General features: G+C 44.7%; 1 protein-coding gene across 1 annotated transcript in view; it reads right to left on the bottom strand.

Annotated features, from left to right (window-relative positions):
* The window catches only part of MRPL39 (mitochondrial ribosomal protein L39), a 171,805-nt gene that overhangs the window by 105,055 nt on the left and 48,726 nt on the right, over positions 1-18,024 (bottom strand). The window contains exon 4 of the mRNA XM_073617072.1: positions 5,070-5,169. Within this exon, the coding sequence (XP_073473173.1) occupies positions 5,070-5,169 (100 nt within the window). The remainder of the gene's footprint in view (positions 1-5,069; positions 5,170-18,024) is intronic.

Below are 18,024 nucleotides of genomic sequence, written 5' to 3' on the forward strand. Positions count from 1 at the left end.
GGTCTCACATGTGCCTGGTTTGCCTGCCTTCTGCCACGCTACATAGAGGGATGCTCCAATACCTACTGTTCATCTGGCCTCTGGATTATTTACGAGCCTGTTGAGCTTGCTATCTGGTAAGCGTGCAATTTAGGTAGTGGAGGATCACTGCACGGGGTGTTTTTATACTTTCTACCTTTCCACACTGATCCCTATGAAGAGCTATCAGGGGACTCTTCCCATCTCCCTAGAAGATTTTCTGTTTGTCTGGTCTATGGACTTTGCTGTATACTAATTTATTATCACTAATTTTTTGGTTTTGGCACTATTGATCTATATGCACCTGATATTAGTCAGATATTATTTGGAATTTGTGTGTCATACTGTTTATGACCCAATTATACATTCATATTTGGTGTTTTTTCACATTCATTTTATATACATCGAGGGTATAGCGCAGTTTTTTTCTTTGTTTGCCTTAAAGTGTTACTAAACCTATAACAGTAAAATCAGTCTGTATATATCGAGTAGAATGCTTGTTACACTCACTGTGGAACTTAAGGGGTTAATCCTCTGCATTGTGTAAAAAGGCTGTTTTATCCTGCATGCACAGATCCTTCCCTCCTGCAAGGCCAGCTAACATAGGCAGCGTAGCCGACCTGCACATGCTCAGTTGTGTCTTTTATGCTGGAGAGAACATTTACTTGTAAAAAGAAGATCTATAAGCTGTGGGGGGCAGATTAACTATTTTCATATTACTGGGTTTAGTAAGACCCCTTTCACACTGGGGCATTTTTCAGGAGCTTTTGGGCTAAAAATAGCACCTGTAAAGCACCTGAAAAACGCCTTCCCTGCAGCCCCAGTGCTTTCACACTGGAGCGGTGCGCTTGCAGGATGTTAGAAAAAGTCCTGCAAGCAGCATCTTGTATACACCACTCCTCCACCGCTCCTGCCATTAGAATTAATGGGCACCACCGCTTTTAACCCTTTATTCGGACGATAGCAGGGGTTAAAAGTGCCCCGCTAGTGGCCGAAAAGTGCCGCTATTACAGCAGTAAAGCCCCACTAAAATTAGCGGTGCTTTACAGCTATCGCCCCCGAGGGCTTTTACACTGGAACGGTGCGCTGGCAGGAAGCTAAAAAAAAGTCCTGCTAGCAGCATCTTTGGAGCAGTGAAGGCGTGGTGTATACACCGCCCCTGCCCTTTGAAATCAATGGGGCAGCGCGGCTATACCGTCGGCATAGCACTGCTGAAACAGCGCATTGCGGTGGTTTTAACCCTTTTGCGGCCGCTAGCGGAGGGTGAAAGGGGCCTTCGTGTTCCACCTCTATTCCCCCGCTTCTATGAACCAGACCTCTGCAATGCCCGCTGTCTGTAACAAAGCTCACCTCTTTCCATGACCTTTTTATCTCGAAATCTGTCAACTTGCCGTTATTGAAACCTGGCTTCAGGAATCTAAGCCTGCTTCTTTATCTGCCCTCTCCCATGGTGGCCTCCACTTGACTTCCCTCACAGGCAAAAGTAAGGAGCAATTGGAATCTCATTCCCATAAAGCACTTTTAAAAGTTCTTCCTTCACCTCCCTCTAGAGCTGCACGATTAATCATATAAAGATCGCGATCTCGATTCACTCCCCCGGCGCGATCTCCAAGCTGGATTACCTCGATTTTCCGGATCTCCCCGTCGGAACCACGGAACCAGTGTGGAACGCAAGTGGCGCCGATATCGGAACTGACGTCAGCAACCGGAACTAACGTCAGTCAGCAGAGAGCATAGTGCCCGGCCTAGACTGCGCAAGCGCAATCAACACGCCGCTTGCTCCCGATGCTCAGGGCTGGTTATTCATTAAATACAGCAAGGGGCAGATGTATGGTTATAAAGACAGCAAGGGGCGGATGCTTTTCTCAAAGGGGCGGATGTATGGTTATACATTGAACACAATCAACACGATGCTCGGGCTAGTTATTATAATGGGTGGATGCTTTTCTCAAAGGGGCGGATGTATTACAGCTACTCTCAGGATTGATGTGGTTTATCAGCCTCCTGAACTGGTGTCACACTTCCTAGATGACTTCTCTGCCTGGCCACCCTACATTCTCTCCTCCGAAATAGTTATTAACCAGTGTTTATAAAAAAAAAAAAAAACTAAAATTGTAATCATGTGGCAGACTAAGTCCCAATTCTTCTCTCTTCCGATCTGTAGTGTGGAAGGCTCTCCCTTGCATTGCCTAAGTCCCTTACTGTGGACACCTCCCATTGGCTGCCAGAAGTGTCCATCACAGAACCCTTACTGGATATGTAGGAGTGTGTCGGAAGTGTATGGGAAAGGGGAGTGTGGGACCTGGCATAAGCATATAGAAGTAAGAGGAAATTGCTGAGCTCTATATTTGTTCCAGATCAGTGAAAGGGAACATACTAAAGCTAAATGCCGGAATGACAACCAGGCAACCAATATTTTCAGAAGAGATCTAATAAGTTTTGGTAAACCGGGGTTCCACCCATTTAAGAGTCAGCAGCTACAAAAAGTGTAGCTGCTGACTTTTAATAATCAGACATTCAACTGTCCCATGGTCCAGCGATGCGGGTACAGGAAGCCTCGCACTCCTCTCCCCTTCTAACTGTGGGTTAGCCGGGAGCGCACTGCACATGCGTGAGCCGCGCTGCACGCTGTGAATGGCTGGCAATCTTCTGGGACCTGTGACATGTCCCAGAAGATTGCAGGGAGGGAGAGAGGGGGGAGAGGTGATCTTCCTTCCTGGGGCGTGGAGCGAGGGGAGGAAGTGGGAGGTGGGTACCTGTAAAAACAGGGTACACGCTCCTCCCCCAAAATAATGACATGCCAAATGTGGCATGTCAGGGGGTTACCAGTACTTAAAGCAGAAGTTCAATTTTTGGGTGGAACTGCGCTTTAAAACCCAACTGAACAGCAAGAAAAAAGTGTGGGAAGTCTAATAGAGCGTACACACGGTCGGACTTTGTTCGGACATTCTGACAACAAAATCCTAGGATTTTTTCCGACGGATGTTGGCTCAAACTTGTCTTGCATACACATGGTCACACAAAGTTGTCGGAAAATCCGATCATTCTGAACGCGGTGACGTAAAACACGTACGTCGGGACTATAAACGGGGCAGTGGCCAATAGCTTACATCTCTTTATTTATTCTGAGCATGCGTGGCACTTTGTCCGTCGGATTTGTGTACACACGATCGGAATTTCCGACAACGGATTTTGTTGTCGGAAAATTTTATCTCCTGCTCTCCAACTTTGTGTGTCGGAAAATCCGATGGAAAATGTCCGATGGAGCCCACACACGGTCGGAATTTCCGACAACACGCTCCGATCGGACATTTTCCATCGGAAAATCCGACCGTGTGTACGGGGCATTAAAGTTTGTTTCCCTCATTAAAGAAGTCACAGCCTGAGTAGAAAAGCATGTCCCCTTTCAGCATGCAGTACAGAGCAACCCATGCCCTCTGTGGGGAAATATTGATCTCTCTGCAGAGGTCACACTCACACCGCGAGTCAGAACTAGTCATTTCCAATCAGCAGGAAGCATAACATTTCCTGGTTACTCAACTGTGTCAGACCTCTGCAGAGAGACCACTGCTCCACACAGGGAGCAAGTGTCTCTTTCTACCGCATGCTGGCAGAGAACTTTTTTACTGGCATGTGGCCACCTTCTAAAGAAAATTTGGGTTCAGGACGAGCCCCATAGATTTCTGTGGGGCTCTACTGTGCAGACACAGTCAGAATTTGCAGCTCTGAATGTCTTGTTAAAGTGATTGTAAAGTCTCGTTTTTTTCCTTTAAAAATAACAAACATGTTATACTTACCTACTCTGTGCATTGGTTTTGCACAGAGCAGCCCATATCCTCCTTTTCTCAGGTCCCTTAGCTGGCTTTCTTGGCCCCTCCCTCCTATTGAGTGCCCCCACAGCAAGCAGCTTCCTATGGGGCTCCCGAGCCACAGCTCTGGGTGTCTATTTAGACACAGAGCCATGGTTCGGCCCCGCCCCCTCTCTCCTAATTGGCTAACTGACTTTGATCGACAGCAGCGTAAGCCAATGGTGGTACTGCTGCTGTGTCTCTGCCAACCAGGAGGGAGAGTCCTGGAGGGCCGAGGCACTCATGCAACATCACTGGAGGAAGCTCGGGCTAAGGTAAGTATTAGGGGGGCCGAGGGGAGCTGCTGCACACAGGTTTTTTTTTATCCTAATGCATAGAATGCATTAAGATAAAAAACCTTCTGTTTTTACAACCACTTTAAGTACGCATCTGCAAAGGGTGAGGGATCTGTTAGATGGGGGGTGGCCAAAAAGAATAAGTGCACTTAAAGTGGTTGTAAAGTCAGAAAGTTTTTTATCTTAATGCATTTTATGCATTAGGATAAAAAAAACCTTCTGTGTGCAGCAGCTCCCCTCTGCCCCCCTAATACTTACCTGAGCCCCATCTCCGTCCAGTGATGTCTACAAGTGTCTTGGCTGTCCGGGACTTTCCCTCCTGATTGGCAGACTTTGATTGACAGCAGCGGGAGCCAATGGCGCTGCTGCTCTGTCTCAGCAAAACAGGTGAGAGGTGGCAGGGCTGGACCGTAGCTCCGTGTCTGAATGGACACATGGAGCTGTGACTTGGCTCAGGTGCCACCATAGCAAGCTGCTTGTTATCGGGGAATGCAACAGGAGGGAGGGGCCGGGAGCAGAGGAGGGACCGAGAAGAGAAGAATCTGGGCTGCTCTGTGCAAATCCACTGCACAGAGGTGGTAAGTATAACATGTTTGTTATTTTTGTAGAAAAAAAAAACATTACAAATCACTTTAATCTTTAAGCAAAGTTCACCAAGCAATCAAAATATCTAACAGCAAGATAAAATAAGAAAGCTTTGTAAATGACTAAATTCACAGAAATTATAGACTGCAGTACCTGGATGTCACTGTTTTTGACAGTCAAGAGGCGGACTAAATAGCAACACAGAGGTGTCCATAGTTTTCATACGTCACTCTCTACCCGTCTGGCCAACACTTAGCAGACATGCTTTCAGGTATCGTTTTAATAACATTTTCAATACAAAAAAAAAAAAAAAAAACCTCACCTGGTATCTCTGGAGCTCTGACTAGATTCACCATGTAATCCTCTTTGAAAGCTTGTTCTAACACATGTCCCAGTATTGCAGCACAGGAACGCCAATATGCCTGAAATCCAGGAGAAAGGAATTAGAAATCCTATTACTAGCATTACCTGGTTAATACAGACTTATCTGTCAAAGTGCAATGAACAGTTATATCCAAAAGTTTAAATCCTATGGCAACCAGACAGATTGATTACATCTTAGTTTAGTGTGCGCCAGTGGCGCAAAACAAATTCCAAACATTCTATAATGCAGGGCTATGCTGCAGCTAATATTCACCACTATCAAAGAAAAAAGGGAATATTTGGGACTTTAAATGAGACGCAACGGGGAATATTGCGCCTCCATCCCTGGTTGCTTTTGCAAAAAAGAGGGGGGGGGGGGAGACTCTAGATGAGGTGTGTGGGGTAGAGCCAGACAAAACCATATACATATGTAAAAAATTGTATTCTTTATTTAATTTATTATTCTTTATTAGACCAAAGATAGGGCATGGATCAACCCATATAAATGCATAATAGCACATTGGCATATAAAATACAAAGTATCAACATACATATTGAGGATAGTCACCAACATGACACAGAAAGTAAATATTATACATCACAGTCCCCCAAATGGAGTAGGCATAACATTATATCAGGGTGCTAGAGCACTAAAAACCATCTAGAATCATGAATATGAGATGGATGCATCAAAATAAGCTTGACGATGTTTCGTGGACTTCTATCCACTTATCAGGAGCAAGTGCATCCATATACTAAAAAGGGGGTAAAAAAATCACCATTACAGTTTGATATAACCACAGACTAGAGGGGTAGAGGGATTAAAGATGATGATGAACAAATAAATGAACAAATAAACGGCCATAACTGAAAGTACTCACATAAGAGCTGACACTAGGCCATGCGATACCACCTGCCGGAGGTCAGCCAGATAATTATGTCCATATTCACCACTAGATCAGTGGATAAAAAAACATTTTGTTTGTGTAGCTGCACTGGCCCTTTAAAGTGATACTAAAGGATCGATTTTTTTTTTTTTTTAAACAAACATGTCATACTTACCTCCACTGTGCAGCTCGTTTTGCACAAAGTGGCCCCGAACATCCATTCCTGGGGTCCCTTGGCAGCTCCTCCCCACATTAGATAACCCCCTTGGAGAAGCGCTCTCCTGAGGGGGTTACCTTGCGGGCGCGCTCCGGAGTCCAGCATTCGGCATCCATAGAGGTCGAATGCAGAACTCGGCCCCGCCCCCCAGCTCCCGCCTCATTGGATTTGATTGACAGCAGCGGGAGCCAATGGCTGTGCTGCTATCAATCTATCCAATCAAGAGCCGGGAACCTGTGGAGAGGGGGACAGCAGGAAAGCGCCGACCAAAATTCGGGGCTCAGGTAAGTAAAACGGGGGGGGGGGGGCGCTGGGGGGCCGGTGACTGAAAGGTGAAAAAACACGAGCCTTTACAACCCCTTTAAATACATAAATCAAACAGTGTATTAATGTGCTAATGATTTTTCATCAAAAAACATATTGTACAAATGTGAAAAGTCCCATGCCAAAAATTTAAATACCGTATTTATCAGCGTATAACATGCACTTTTTTCCCCTTAAAATCAGGGGGAAAATCGTGGGTGCGTGTTATACGACGAACCACTGCCTCGGAGGGGAAGGAGGGACCGAGCGCCACCGAAATAGAGCCGAGTGTACTGTGTACTCAGCTAGGCTCGGCTCCGCTCGCAGTCACGCCCAGTCCCACCTCCTAGCATTTATGTCCCGCTATTGGGCCAGTGTTGTGTCCATCATAGGAGCCGGGCCAAGGGGCGGGACTGCGAGAGGAGCCGAGTACACAGGACATCTGGCTCTGTCTATCTACCTAAACGTGGGGTGCATGTTATACGCTGATAAATACGGTAAATATAAAAAACATAAAATATCCCCCTGGTTGCGCGACGCTGACGTCATTTCCTGCCGAATGTACCGCACTGAAAATGAGGCTTATACCGCACACCAGCTACTAGTAGCATACGGCCATTATAGGCAAATACTGAAAAGCTGGAGAGACTCGGTGCCGGTCTGAGGCACACATACGAGTGCAAATCTTTTATATGACCTTTTTTAACGATTAAAAAGTGTGAAATTTTGCACAATGATGGCTGTTTTTGTCTTTTGAGAACTTTATTAACTTGAGGATTATATGAGAATAGTCTGGGATTTGGTGGAGAAATATCTACTCACCTATGGAGGATTAAAGAAAGACAACACACAGGCTTGTTTATAACTGCTTTTTGGTACATAGCACATAGATTGGATGGTGGTGGTCAATCACAAGACGATTGCTTTGGAAATCACCATTTGTTCAGCACGGTGGATTAACCCTTTTTAGAATTTATTTATTTTCATATTTTATATTTTTTATATTTATTTATATTTTTGCTATGGGACTCTTCAGATTGGTACATTATGTTTTTTGATAAAAAATCATTAGCACATTAATACACTGTTTGATTTATGTATTTAAAGGGCCAGCGCAGCTACACAAACAAAAAGTTTTAATAGATTGTTTACATCACACTAAAATGAGTTGGTTGCTAGGAGTAATTGTATTTGTCAAATTACCATTGGTCATTTTGAATCTGAATTCGCCCACCTGTATTTCTTGTATTACTTGTAACAGGAGCCTTAAAAACTTTCAAAAGGGTTCCCACAGCTAATGGAAGGAAGAGTCAGTGAAAAAGCCCCCAACTTAAGTACGTGTCAATGAATTCGGGGAAATCCTCATCTCTTTCTATTCTGCAGATGAGAATAGATCACTTCAAACTGATTGCTAAGTGGGAGGTCCCGCTTTACTATGTGTTTTAGTGTTATACTATGAAATATCGCACATTCTACATGAGAAAAAGGGTGCAAAAACATAATGAACCAGAACAAATAGCACTGGTAAGCTGCAATACATTTAATTTATATTTATTTATATATATATATATATATATATATATATATATATATATATATATATATATATATATATATATATATATATATATATATATATAAAATGTTCTTTGGTTTAGATATATCTGCAGTTCTTTCAGCTACTGCTAAAATCGATACATATTGTACTTGTTTAGGCCTCTGACACACAGGAGTAGGCCGTTCTAGAAGGCACATTTCCAGTGTGACAAAAGTGCATCAAAATGATTCCTCTTTCAATTCTGTTACCTTTCACAGTGTGAAAGTCCTGCAAAAGCGCACCAAAAGATGCACCTTCCATTTAAAGTGATTGTAAACGATCACCTTGTAAAACAACCCACTCAGTCTGAAAATAGAAATAAAAGGTAACACATTTGTGTATAGGATTAATAAATAAATATATATATATATTTATATATATTTTTTTTTTCACTTTTTTAGAAAAGTGATCACCTTCCCTCTGTTCTCAGCTGCATAAAGATCTGGGGGGAGGAGAAGCAGCAGGACACTGAGCTTTCCATCCCAGTGAATGGCTGTGGAGGGGGGGGGGAGTGTGTCAGGGCAAGTCTGATCATTGGAGAGCACACTGAGTTCCAAGCCTATCTAGAGTATCTAGAGAACTGACCAAGATGTGCTCTCCTGCTTAGTTTGGTCAGTTTTTAATAGTAAAGCAGAAGAACACCAGGGATTTCACACAAAGGAAGCAATACAAAGAGAACAGGAGACTTTCTAATACGAGTACATGGTGCAACAAGCACATATCAGGAATATGAAATTTTGGGGTAACAAACGCTTTAAGTCAATGGGAAATGCACCAAAAAAAGCACCCAGGGTATGTTTTTAGGTGCGTTTCTGAGGTCACATGGCACAAAGATGCTGATTTGTTAACGATCGGGCACCCGCTGGTGTTCTTAGCAACCAGAAAATATGTAATTGTTAAGGAGCAGGGAACATGCCGACTTCCTCAACAATGAGCAGATATGTAAACAATGCCTCATCGCACTCCTCCCATCCCCGGGGTAGCGCTGGAGTTCTGCAGCCATCCAGCTCCAATCGCCCCCCTCTCCTCCCCTCACATTCTTTGAGCCAATGCTCCAGGCTGACCCACCCACTGTCTGTCCAGCTCCTTCCCCCTTCCTTAGTAGCATGGCTCCTACACAAGAGGAGCTGAAGCATGCTGACCATAATTTAGGTACTGGGGGTGGGGGGCATTATCACTGGTTAAGGACGCTGGCAGGTTGCGGCATCTTTACAACCACCCTAAAGGTGTCCTTACCAAGCAATGAATAGGTGGTTCTTAAAGCGGAGTTCCAGGCTTTTTTGTTTATTAAAAGTCAGCAGCTACAAAAAATTTAGCTGCTGACTTCTAATAAACAGACACTTACCTGTTCCACGATCCAGCGATGCGGCCGCACGGACCCCCACTTCTCTCCCCCTTCTCTCCGCCTCCATTGAAACTGTGGGCACCCGGCCGTGACAGCTTGCGGCATCACGGCCGGGCGCGCGAGTCACACTGCGCTCTCCCAGTGGACAGCCAATCTTCTGGGACCTGTCACGTGTCCCAGAAGATTGCCGAGAGGCCGCCGAGGGGGAGAGGAGGAGTCGCCTAGTCGGCCCGTAGGCACAAGGAGGAAGTAGGCACCCACTGCCCCCCCCGCCCCAAAAAAAAAATACATGTCAAATGTGGCATGTAAGGTGGCGAGGAGTGCTTAAAGCAGAAGTTCCACTTTTGGGTGGAACTCCGCTTTAAGGAGTCATCACCCAACAGCAACCTTAACCGGCTATTCACACATCTGAGCATTTTAGAAGCGTGCAGGGTGCAAGCAACCTAAAAAACACCACCTTTTTTTACTGATCTGAACACAGGTGCATTGTTGTCTATGAAGCATTGCACACAGCTGCGTAAAGATCAATAATACAACAATGAGTACAGAGCCATTAATGAAAATTAATAGTAATTTACACACATTAGGCCCCTTTCCCACTAGCGTACTGATCGGGTCCACCTGTCTGTTCTTCAGGCGGACCCGACCGGACCCTCTAGTCTCCTCTATGGAGTGGTGAGTGTCAACGGACATGTTTGTTGACACCCCATCCGATCCTATTTGCTGAAAACTGATGGATAGGGATCCGTTCCATTCCAGATCGGATCGCTGTAGGGTGTAAATGGACAGGCGGTCCATTGACATCTGATTGCCCATAGAGGAGAGCATACTGTGTCTGCTCCGCATAAGAGGAGCAGACACGGACCAGCCATCCGCCTACCGCTGAACAGGTGGCCCACCCTGTGTGGAAGGGCCCTAAACACGAATACATGTGAATATCGCAACACTAGACACTAGAAGAGCATGAAGAAGAATTTTAATGCATATATACACATATGTTTACATGCCTATATCTGTGTATATGCAAGATCTTTACATAACATTTAACTCAAGATCTGTCAACAAGATCCTGAGTATAAACATTAGTATGATCAGAAATGATTACGTCTGTGTGCAGCAAGAGGCCTTACCGTTGTAACTAATTACTGTGAAAGCCTAGGAAGAGAAAAATCTCTCCAGCGACAGATTTATTATAAAATAACGGTGTTGTACATAGCTGGTAAATAATGCGGCACATAACGTGTGGCAAGATTGTAACCCATAGCTGCAGTTTGTGATGTTCATTGGAAATGAAAAGCCCCAATCCTCCGAATGCATTAGGAACTAATTGAGTAGCTGGTTTCTTCCTGTTCATCATTTAATATGCTCAGACAAATATCTCTCAGGTGTACATATTTGCCATTAGGAAATCTAAAATTAGGAAGCACATATGTGTTTTAAGCACATCTACCCGAGTCATTTAAAAACAAGAGCGGTTTCCTTACAATGTCTCCTCATTTGTGAAAGCAAAAATCAGCTCTGGTCCATCGCTATTAATCAGCATATAAATACATGTCCACATGAGGCCCTAGGAGCCCCTAGCCAATCATCTCCACAAAGGGGGGCCTACTGGAAGAGGGGATTGTAGTAGAACAATCTCACCGGTCGTCTGATTCATTCTGACTGTTCTATTGATTATGGAGAACGAGGAGAGAAGTCGATTGTCTAGTATGGATCAGGTACTAGTTCCTCCTACCGATGCTTTGTTTATCGCAGACAAAGAAAGTGTAGACCAATAGATCTGTATGCACAAACAGGCACAGCATGGCCTTCCAAGATATAATACGGATGGGTTCACAGAGACAAAAACTAAAAAGGTACCTTGACGTGACCTGAAAGAAAGATGTGAGATAGAAAGAGATGAAAAATGTTCAGATCAAATCAATCTTAAGACAATCTCTTGGCTTGTGGGAGCGGCAGAAACCCAAGAACCAAATAGACTAAGGGGGCACAGATCAAGCTGTCCAAAATTACTATTGTTGTCCATGATAAGCCAGCACTGAGACCATCTATCTGTGCTCCTCTCCTAGTCTCCCCCTCTACTGTTCCAGAAAGCTTAAAGTGTAACTCTACTTTCGTGGGGGAAAAAAAAAAATTTCAAAATACAAATAGTATAGCGTATACAATTGCGACTCAAGTCATATTGTAATTAAATGTTATTAAAAATGACCTTCCCTTTTCAATCAGCAGCTCCTGTAATTTTCTGTAAAATGCAATGCAACATGGCAGCCTGGAGGTGTTCTGTACACAGAATGTGTACAGAACCCCCTCCCCCCCAGAAACATAATTTCCTGTTTGTGTGATTGGCTCACTGATTTTCCCAGAAGTCTACACATAGATAAAAGTCAGATCAAGCATCCTCTGCAACAAAAATGTCATTTTTGGTGAGATACTCCCGATAGTAAATCATGTCTAAAGGAATGCTGACCCTGCAATTTTCCTCATTAGAGCTCTGCAGGTTCAGCAGCTGATTGATAATTATGAAACCACTTACCACATGAACGAAAAAAAATGAGGAGCTGGCTGTACTCACTATGCAATGTTAGTACAGCGATCTCCCTGCTGAGCTATTGTGTTTTGATAGGGGGACTACCCCTTTGGCTGCAAGCGCTGATCGGATGCTGATCGGCTCATTTTCCGAAATGCCTGTTTCTGTCGGACAAGCGGCTGTACACTAGTACTAGTGTCACGGAGATTTGTTTTCAAATTATGCAAAGAACCTGGTTGATCCTGCTGCTCTCTATCTCCACCTTCTGTTCATGACCCCAATTCAGCTAGGGATTTTGCAGCTGTGGTGGCAACTCTGCACATGCTCAGTTTTCAGTGAGTTTCTATGCTGAGCATTTCCTCCCCATCACATCTGAGCAGTCCATGGGACTATAGAGTCACACATTTGGGAATATACACAGTGGTAGATGACAGCCCACTCCCTCCCTCCTCCTCCATTCCCACTAAACAGCTGAACACAACGGGGGTGGGATATTACATGTAGATTAAATGGAAGCTTCACCTCCCTCTTATTCTAAGACACAGGCTGGAGGGGTGTGACACAGCATGTGACTGGCAGAGATCCGCCCACAACATGTTATTTACACAAAATAATTCATACCGGTAACTTGTTTTCCAGAAGTCCAGAACTGCGGGTCTGTCCTAAAAATAACTATCCAGGAACACTGACAGCTAAGGTTCCCTAATTGTTAAAGCGTGTAGCTACTGATCCTGCGTGCTGAAGTAATGGCAATCAGGAACACCGCTTTAAGAGTGAGACATCTGAGTCATGCTTATTCCAAAGGTTTAAAATGGACTCCTTGCTAGGGATTGCAGGACTACTGACAGGTCCAACTTAGGGAAATTCTTGACCTGTGCTGACCTTGATCTTGATCTTGCAAGAGCTCTAAAAAAAAAAATCTGACTACCAGCGTTTCAGAGGCCACTGATTTTTCTAAGAACACCGCTAGTGCAGCAACCTGTACTTTTAAGGTAAGGACTGCTAGTCCTTTATCTGCCCCATCCTGTAAAAACTCCAAGATGGAAACAAGGCTCCTTGGATCTTGGGCAGCTGAATTGCACCATGAACTATAGACCTTCCACACTTTAGTATATTCCTACTTGATAGTAATGTTTTAGACTGTCGGAAAACCCCTTAGTACTTGACAGATTTGTTCAGAGATTTTAGGTTGAAGATCAATCGGAATTTTCCTGTTGGCGTTCTTATCAAGTATATGTGGGAATAAAAAACCTGTTGCCGCTTCTTCTGGTGGCACTTGGATCACTACACCCTTCTGCATCAGCTCCTTTAATGAGGACTTCATGGCCAGGGCTTTTACTGGATCCATCGGGGTATTTGTCACAAGAAATCTTCTTGGGGGGGATTCCGTAAACTCTATTGCATAACTACGAGAAAGAGTGGTCAGGATGAACTGATTTTACGTTATGCCTGACCACTGCAGAAGGAAATTTTGCAGCCTGCTGCCCATCCGCAGGGTCGATTCATTGGGATTTTTCGTCTTGCGCAGAAGGATGGAAAAGGATTCCGCCCTTGTCCTTAGTTTTTTGTGCAGACCAATTCTTCCTCCTCCCCTAGGACTTGTTGTCCTGCTCCTGAGCTCTTTGAGGTCGAAAAAGGCGCTTCAGGGGCTGTTTCTTCTTCTTTACTTCTTCCTATGAGCTGTCCTGTCTAGAATGGTATCTAGATCAGGACCAAAGAGGAGGTCACCCAAAAAGGGAATCCCACAGAGTTTACTCTTCAATGCCGCATCGCCTGGCCAAGTCTTCAGCCACAATGCTCTTCTTACCGAATTTGTTAAGTCTGTTGATCTAGCCAACGTTCTTATTGCTTCGGCTGAAGCATCTGCCATATAGGCTGCCGCGAAGGACAAGGTATTAAAAGAATCCAAAATCTCCTGTTTGGGTGAATCCACTAATACATGAGCTTTTAGCTGGTTAACCCAGTATTCCAGGTTTCTGGCGACGCTTGTCATAGCCATGGCTGGTTTTAAATTGCTCATGATCGATTGCCATGATCTCTTGAGCAAAAGATCCATTTGCTTATCCTTCGGATCCCTTAGGATCCCATGTCCTCAAAGGCTAGGTCAGTGGACCTAGGGACCTGGGAGAAGGCTGCATCAAGCTTGGGGACCTTGTTCCATACCACCAAGGGGTCTTCCTCGAAAGGAAAGCACCTCTTGTGAGCTCTCGAGAAAAAACATTTTTTTCTCTGGGTCCTGCCATTCTTTCCTTATGGTGTCTGAGATGACAGAATGTACCGGAAATGTTCGCCCTTTAGGCTCACTTAAGCCTGCATACATAGGGTCAGGTAGTGTTAGTTCCTTTTTCTCCTCACTTAGGCTGATTGAATTGTGGCATAAAGTTCCTTCTTTACAGAGGCAACCAAATCATCACAAACAGAAGCAGATTCCTTTTTCACCAAAGAAGCAATGCAGGTACTGCATAGAGCTTTTTTCCAATTTTCTCCCATCTTGTCCTTGCATGAGGGGCATTTCTTTTTCCCTGGGTCACAGCTTTTGGCCTGTGAGAGAGAAAAAAAGAGGAAAAAAAAAACCAGGGGACCCCTAGTGAGACCAAGTCTCTACTTGTGGGCCACCCAGACAGGTGCACTAAGAGGGAAAGAAACAGCCTCCAGGGGGGAGAAAAAGGCAGCCTGGATCCTCCTTTTCTCAGGTCCCTCGTCGGCACTCCTGCCAACTGCCCACACAGCAAGCAGCTTGCTATGGGGGCACCCGAGCTGAGCCGCTGCTCTGTGTGTCCATTCAGACACAATTCGCAGCTCAGCCCTGCCCCCTTTTTATCCTCACTGGCTCACTGACTGACGATGGCATCCGGTGCTGTCTCAGCCAATCAGAGAGAGTCCCCAGAAAGCCAAGGCTCTTGTGCAACACCGATGGATCGAAATGGGGGCTCAGGTAAATATTAAGGGGGCTGCTGCACACAGAAGGTTTTTTATCTTAATGCATAAAATGCATCAAGATAAAAAAAAAAAAAAAAAACCTTCTGCCTTTAGAACCACAGTGTGTGTACAGTATCACTAAGAGATAAATTCTAAGATCGTTGTTGAAGTGTTTTAAGACCCATCTCTTCCATTCAATATCCTCAAGTCTTTAATTCCTACAGGTTCACTTAGGTTTGTGCCTAGAACTTATCTTGTTTTGGACAATCCCCATAAAACATAGGGCAATAAGGTGGTGTGTGATTCATGTGCATTATTTTATTCTTTTCATTTATGTGCACCTGGCCTAGAGCTACCCAAGGAGCCTTTCCTATAGATTTATCTGTAAATTCCATATGCAATCCATTAGGGTGTACAGAGGGGAATCTGCATGCTGCAAAAATGAGATAGATTTACAGAAAAAGAGCTCAAGCTATTAATTTAACTCTTCTCTTTTCACACCTTTTTACGCCTTTACTGCCTGCAACCTGTAGATTGATTTCCCCACAATGCCCATTGCTTAGAATATGGTAATTTATATAATCCATTTTTACACTCTGCGTGGCCACTAGCATCCAAACCTGGCAGTCACTGATAGCTCTGGTCTTCAGTAATGTTTTTAAGAGTGGTTATCAATCATGTAATCACTATGTGAGCTTTGATCACATGCAAGCTGAAGGGTTTAATCAGGAAAAAAAATGGTTTAAATCAGTATTAAACCCAAAAGCAAACATTATATTGCAGCTTACCAATTTTTAGATGTGATGGCTGCATTAGTTTCCTTTTCTTAGGTTCCCTTTCCTTTATTTTTACCTGGTGATCCTGCCATTATGTCTGTTGTCCTGCAGATGTAGCAGTTACGGGGTTGAGACCATTTATTACTGACAGGGGTGCTTACCAATGATCAGCTTTTATGTAACACATTTCCCCCAAAAGAAAAAAACTGTTGCTATGACTGCTTCTAAAGTGTTAGCTGGAGTTTGGCTTCAACTTGTTAGTGTATCTAAATCTGCTGTCCAAAAGGTGTCTCTGTTGCCCCTTCATCCAGAGCAAGGGCCCCCAAACTGGGGCCCGGGGGCCATATGTGGCCCTTTGCTTGCCCTTATCTGGCTCTTGGGGCACCATTCCTACCACCGACACCAATGATAGGGCACTATTCCTCCCACTGACACTGATGGAGCACTATTCTTCCCACTGACGCCAATGATACGTTAATATTCCTTCCACTGACACCAATTATAGGGCACTATTCCTACCACTGACACCAATAATGAGGCACCATTTCTCTCCCTAATACTAATGATTGAGCGCCGTTTACCCCCACTGATGCCAGGACATTTTCTACTCCCACTGGCTACACTCCGCCCCCCCTAAAGTCCAAAGAACAGTAAACTGGCCTTTTGTGTAGAAAGTTTGGAGACCCCTTATCCAGAGTGTAGGCACTCTAATACAGGAGGGTGCGATACTGCTCAGGATTATCATCAGGTGAAAACAGAGGGGAAAAAAAAATAAAAAAAGGAAACTAATGCAGCCACCACATTGTCAGGGCTGGCTCAGCCCTTCCTTCTCTGAGCTGGCCGCTCAGCTGTCAGCTAATTGCCAGCTCCCATCTCTCTCCACAGTTAACCAGCTGATGTGGATCTGCTCGTCAGCCCCGCCAAATTAAAGATCTCCAGCTCACTTTATTCCTGCCTTCGCCTTGGTCACATCACAAGAAACCATCTCCTGCATTCCTGTTTAAAAACTGGCTTTGCTGACATCCCTTCTGGCTCCTTATCTGGCTTGCTGTTCCTCTACTTGGATCCCTGACTTCTGGCCTGGCTTATTACCCGATCCGATTACTGGACTCTGGCTTGGCCGACTACCCGATCCGGTTACTGGACTCTGGCTATGCTTTGACTAAGCTTACTCTATTTACCTTTTATTTTTATTAATAAACAAGTGTGATTTTACTGTACTTCTGTCTCGGTCTGGTTCATGGTTTCTGACACACATCTAGGAAAGCTGCACTATATTACATGTTTGGTTTTGGGTTAAATACCGCTATAGGCTGGGTTTGCACATGTGCGGTGCGAAATGAAGCTCTGTTTTCACAGCTAATTGACAAAGTAGTTCAGCATTTCAGGTCAGTTTTTGATCAGGATTTTATCCTGTTCACAACTGAATGACATGTGCAATTCAGAAGCGTTCCCATAGAAGACAAGTGGCCTGAATTTGCACCTGAGCTGGACCGCACTGCTCAGAAAACTCACAAGGCTCTTTTTCAATTCACACTGAATCTGCACCGGATATATATGAACAGGCACAATAGAAAGAAATGTTCTTTCACACGTCATGCGAATTGGATGTGGTTCAAATCGCATCCGATTCGCATGACATGTGCATTAAACCGACTTTTTAGGCCCGGTTCACACTAGTGCGATGCTAGACATTGCATGAGATTCGCACTGCATTGCTGTTTGGATCACATGCGTTGTCTGTGCGATGCGATTTCAGCCAAACTATATAGCTGAAATCGCATCACATTCGCACCAAAATGGCGCAGGACACTTTTTTTGGTCCGCACTCCGATTCCAGTGCAGGACCCTTTTTTGGTCCGCACTGGAATCGGAATGCATGGGTGTTCGCACTTAAGCGATCCGATTCCTGCACCATTTCACAGTTCGCACTGCAATCTGCTGACCAAACTTTACATTGACAGCCGCAGAGGTTCGCAGATCTCAGTGTGAACCACTGTGCGATCAGGTGCAATGCGGGAACCCGCACTGGAATGGCAGGATTCTCGCAGCACACTAGTGCGAACCGGCACTTATGGAGTCTGTTCAAAATAAAAAAAAATTTTAAATAAAAAACACGGCGTGGGGCCCCGGACTCAATGTCCGCCAGCCGCCCACGATCGCTGTATACAGAGGAAGAATGGAGATCTGCCATTGTAAACAAGGCGGATCCCTGTTCTGACAGGGGACATCTCAGAGATCTTCTGTTCCCAGTGATTGGGAACAGCTATCTCTGTCATGTTCCAGGCAGCCCACCCCGTTTGAACACACTGAGGGAACACATTTACCCCTTGATCGCCACCT

Source organism: Aquarana catesbeiana, linkage group LG02 (assembly GCF_042186555.1).
Source record: "Aquarana catesbeiana isolate 2022-GZ linkage group LG02, ASM4218655v1, whole genome shotgun sequence".
Classification (NCBI taxonomy): Eukaryota; Metazoa; Chordata; class Amphibia; order Anura; family Ranidae; genus Aquarana; species Aquarana catesbeiana.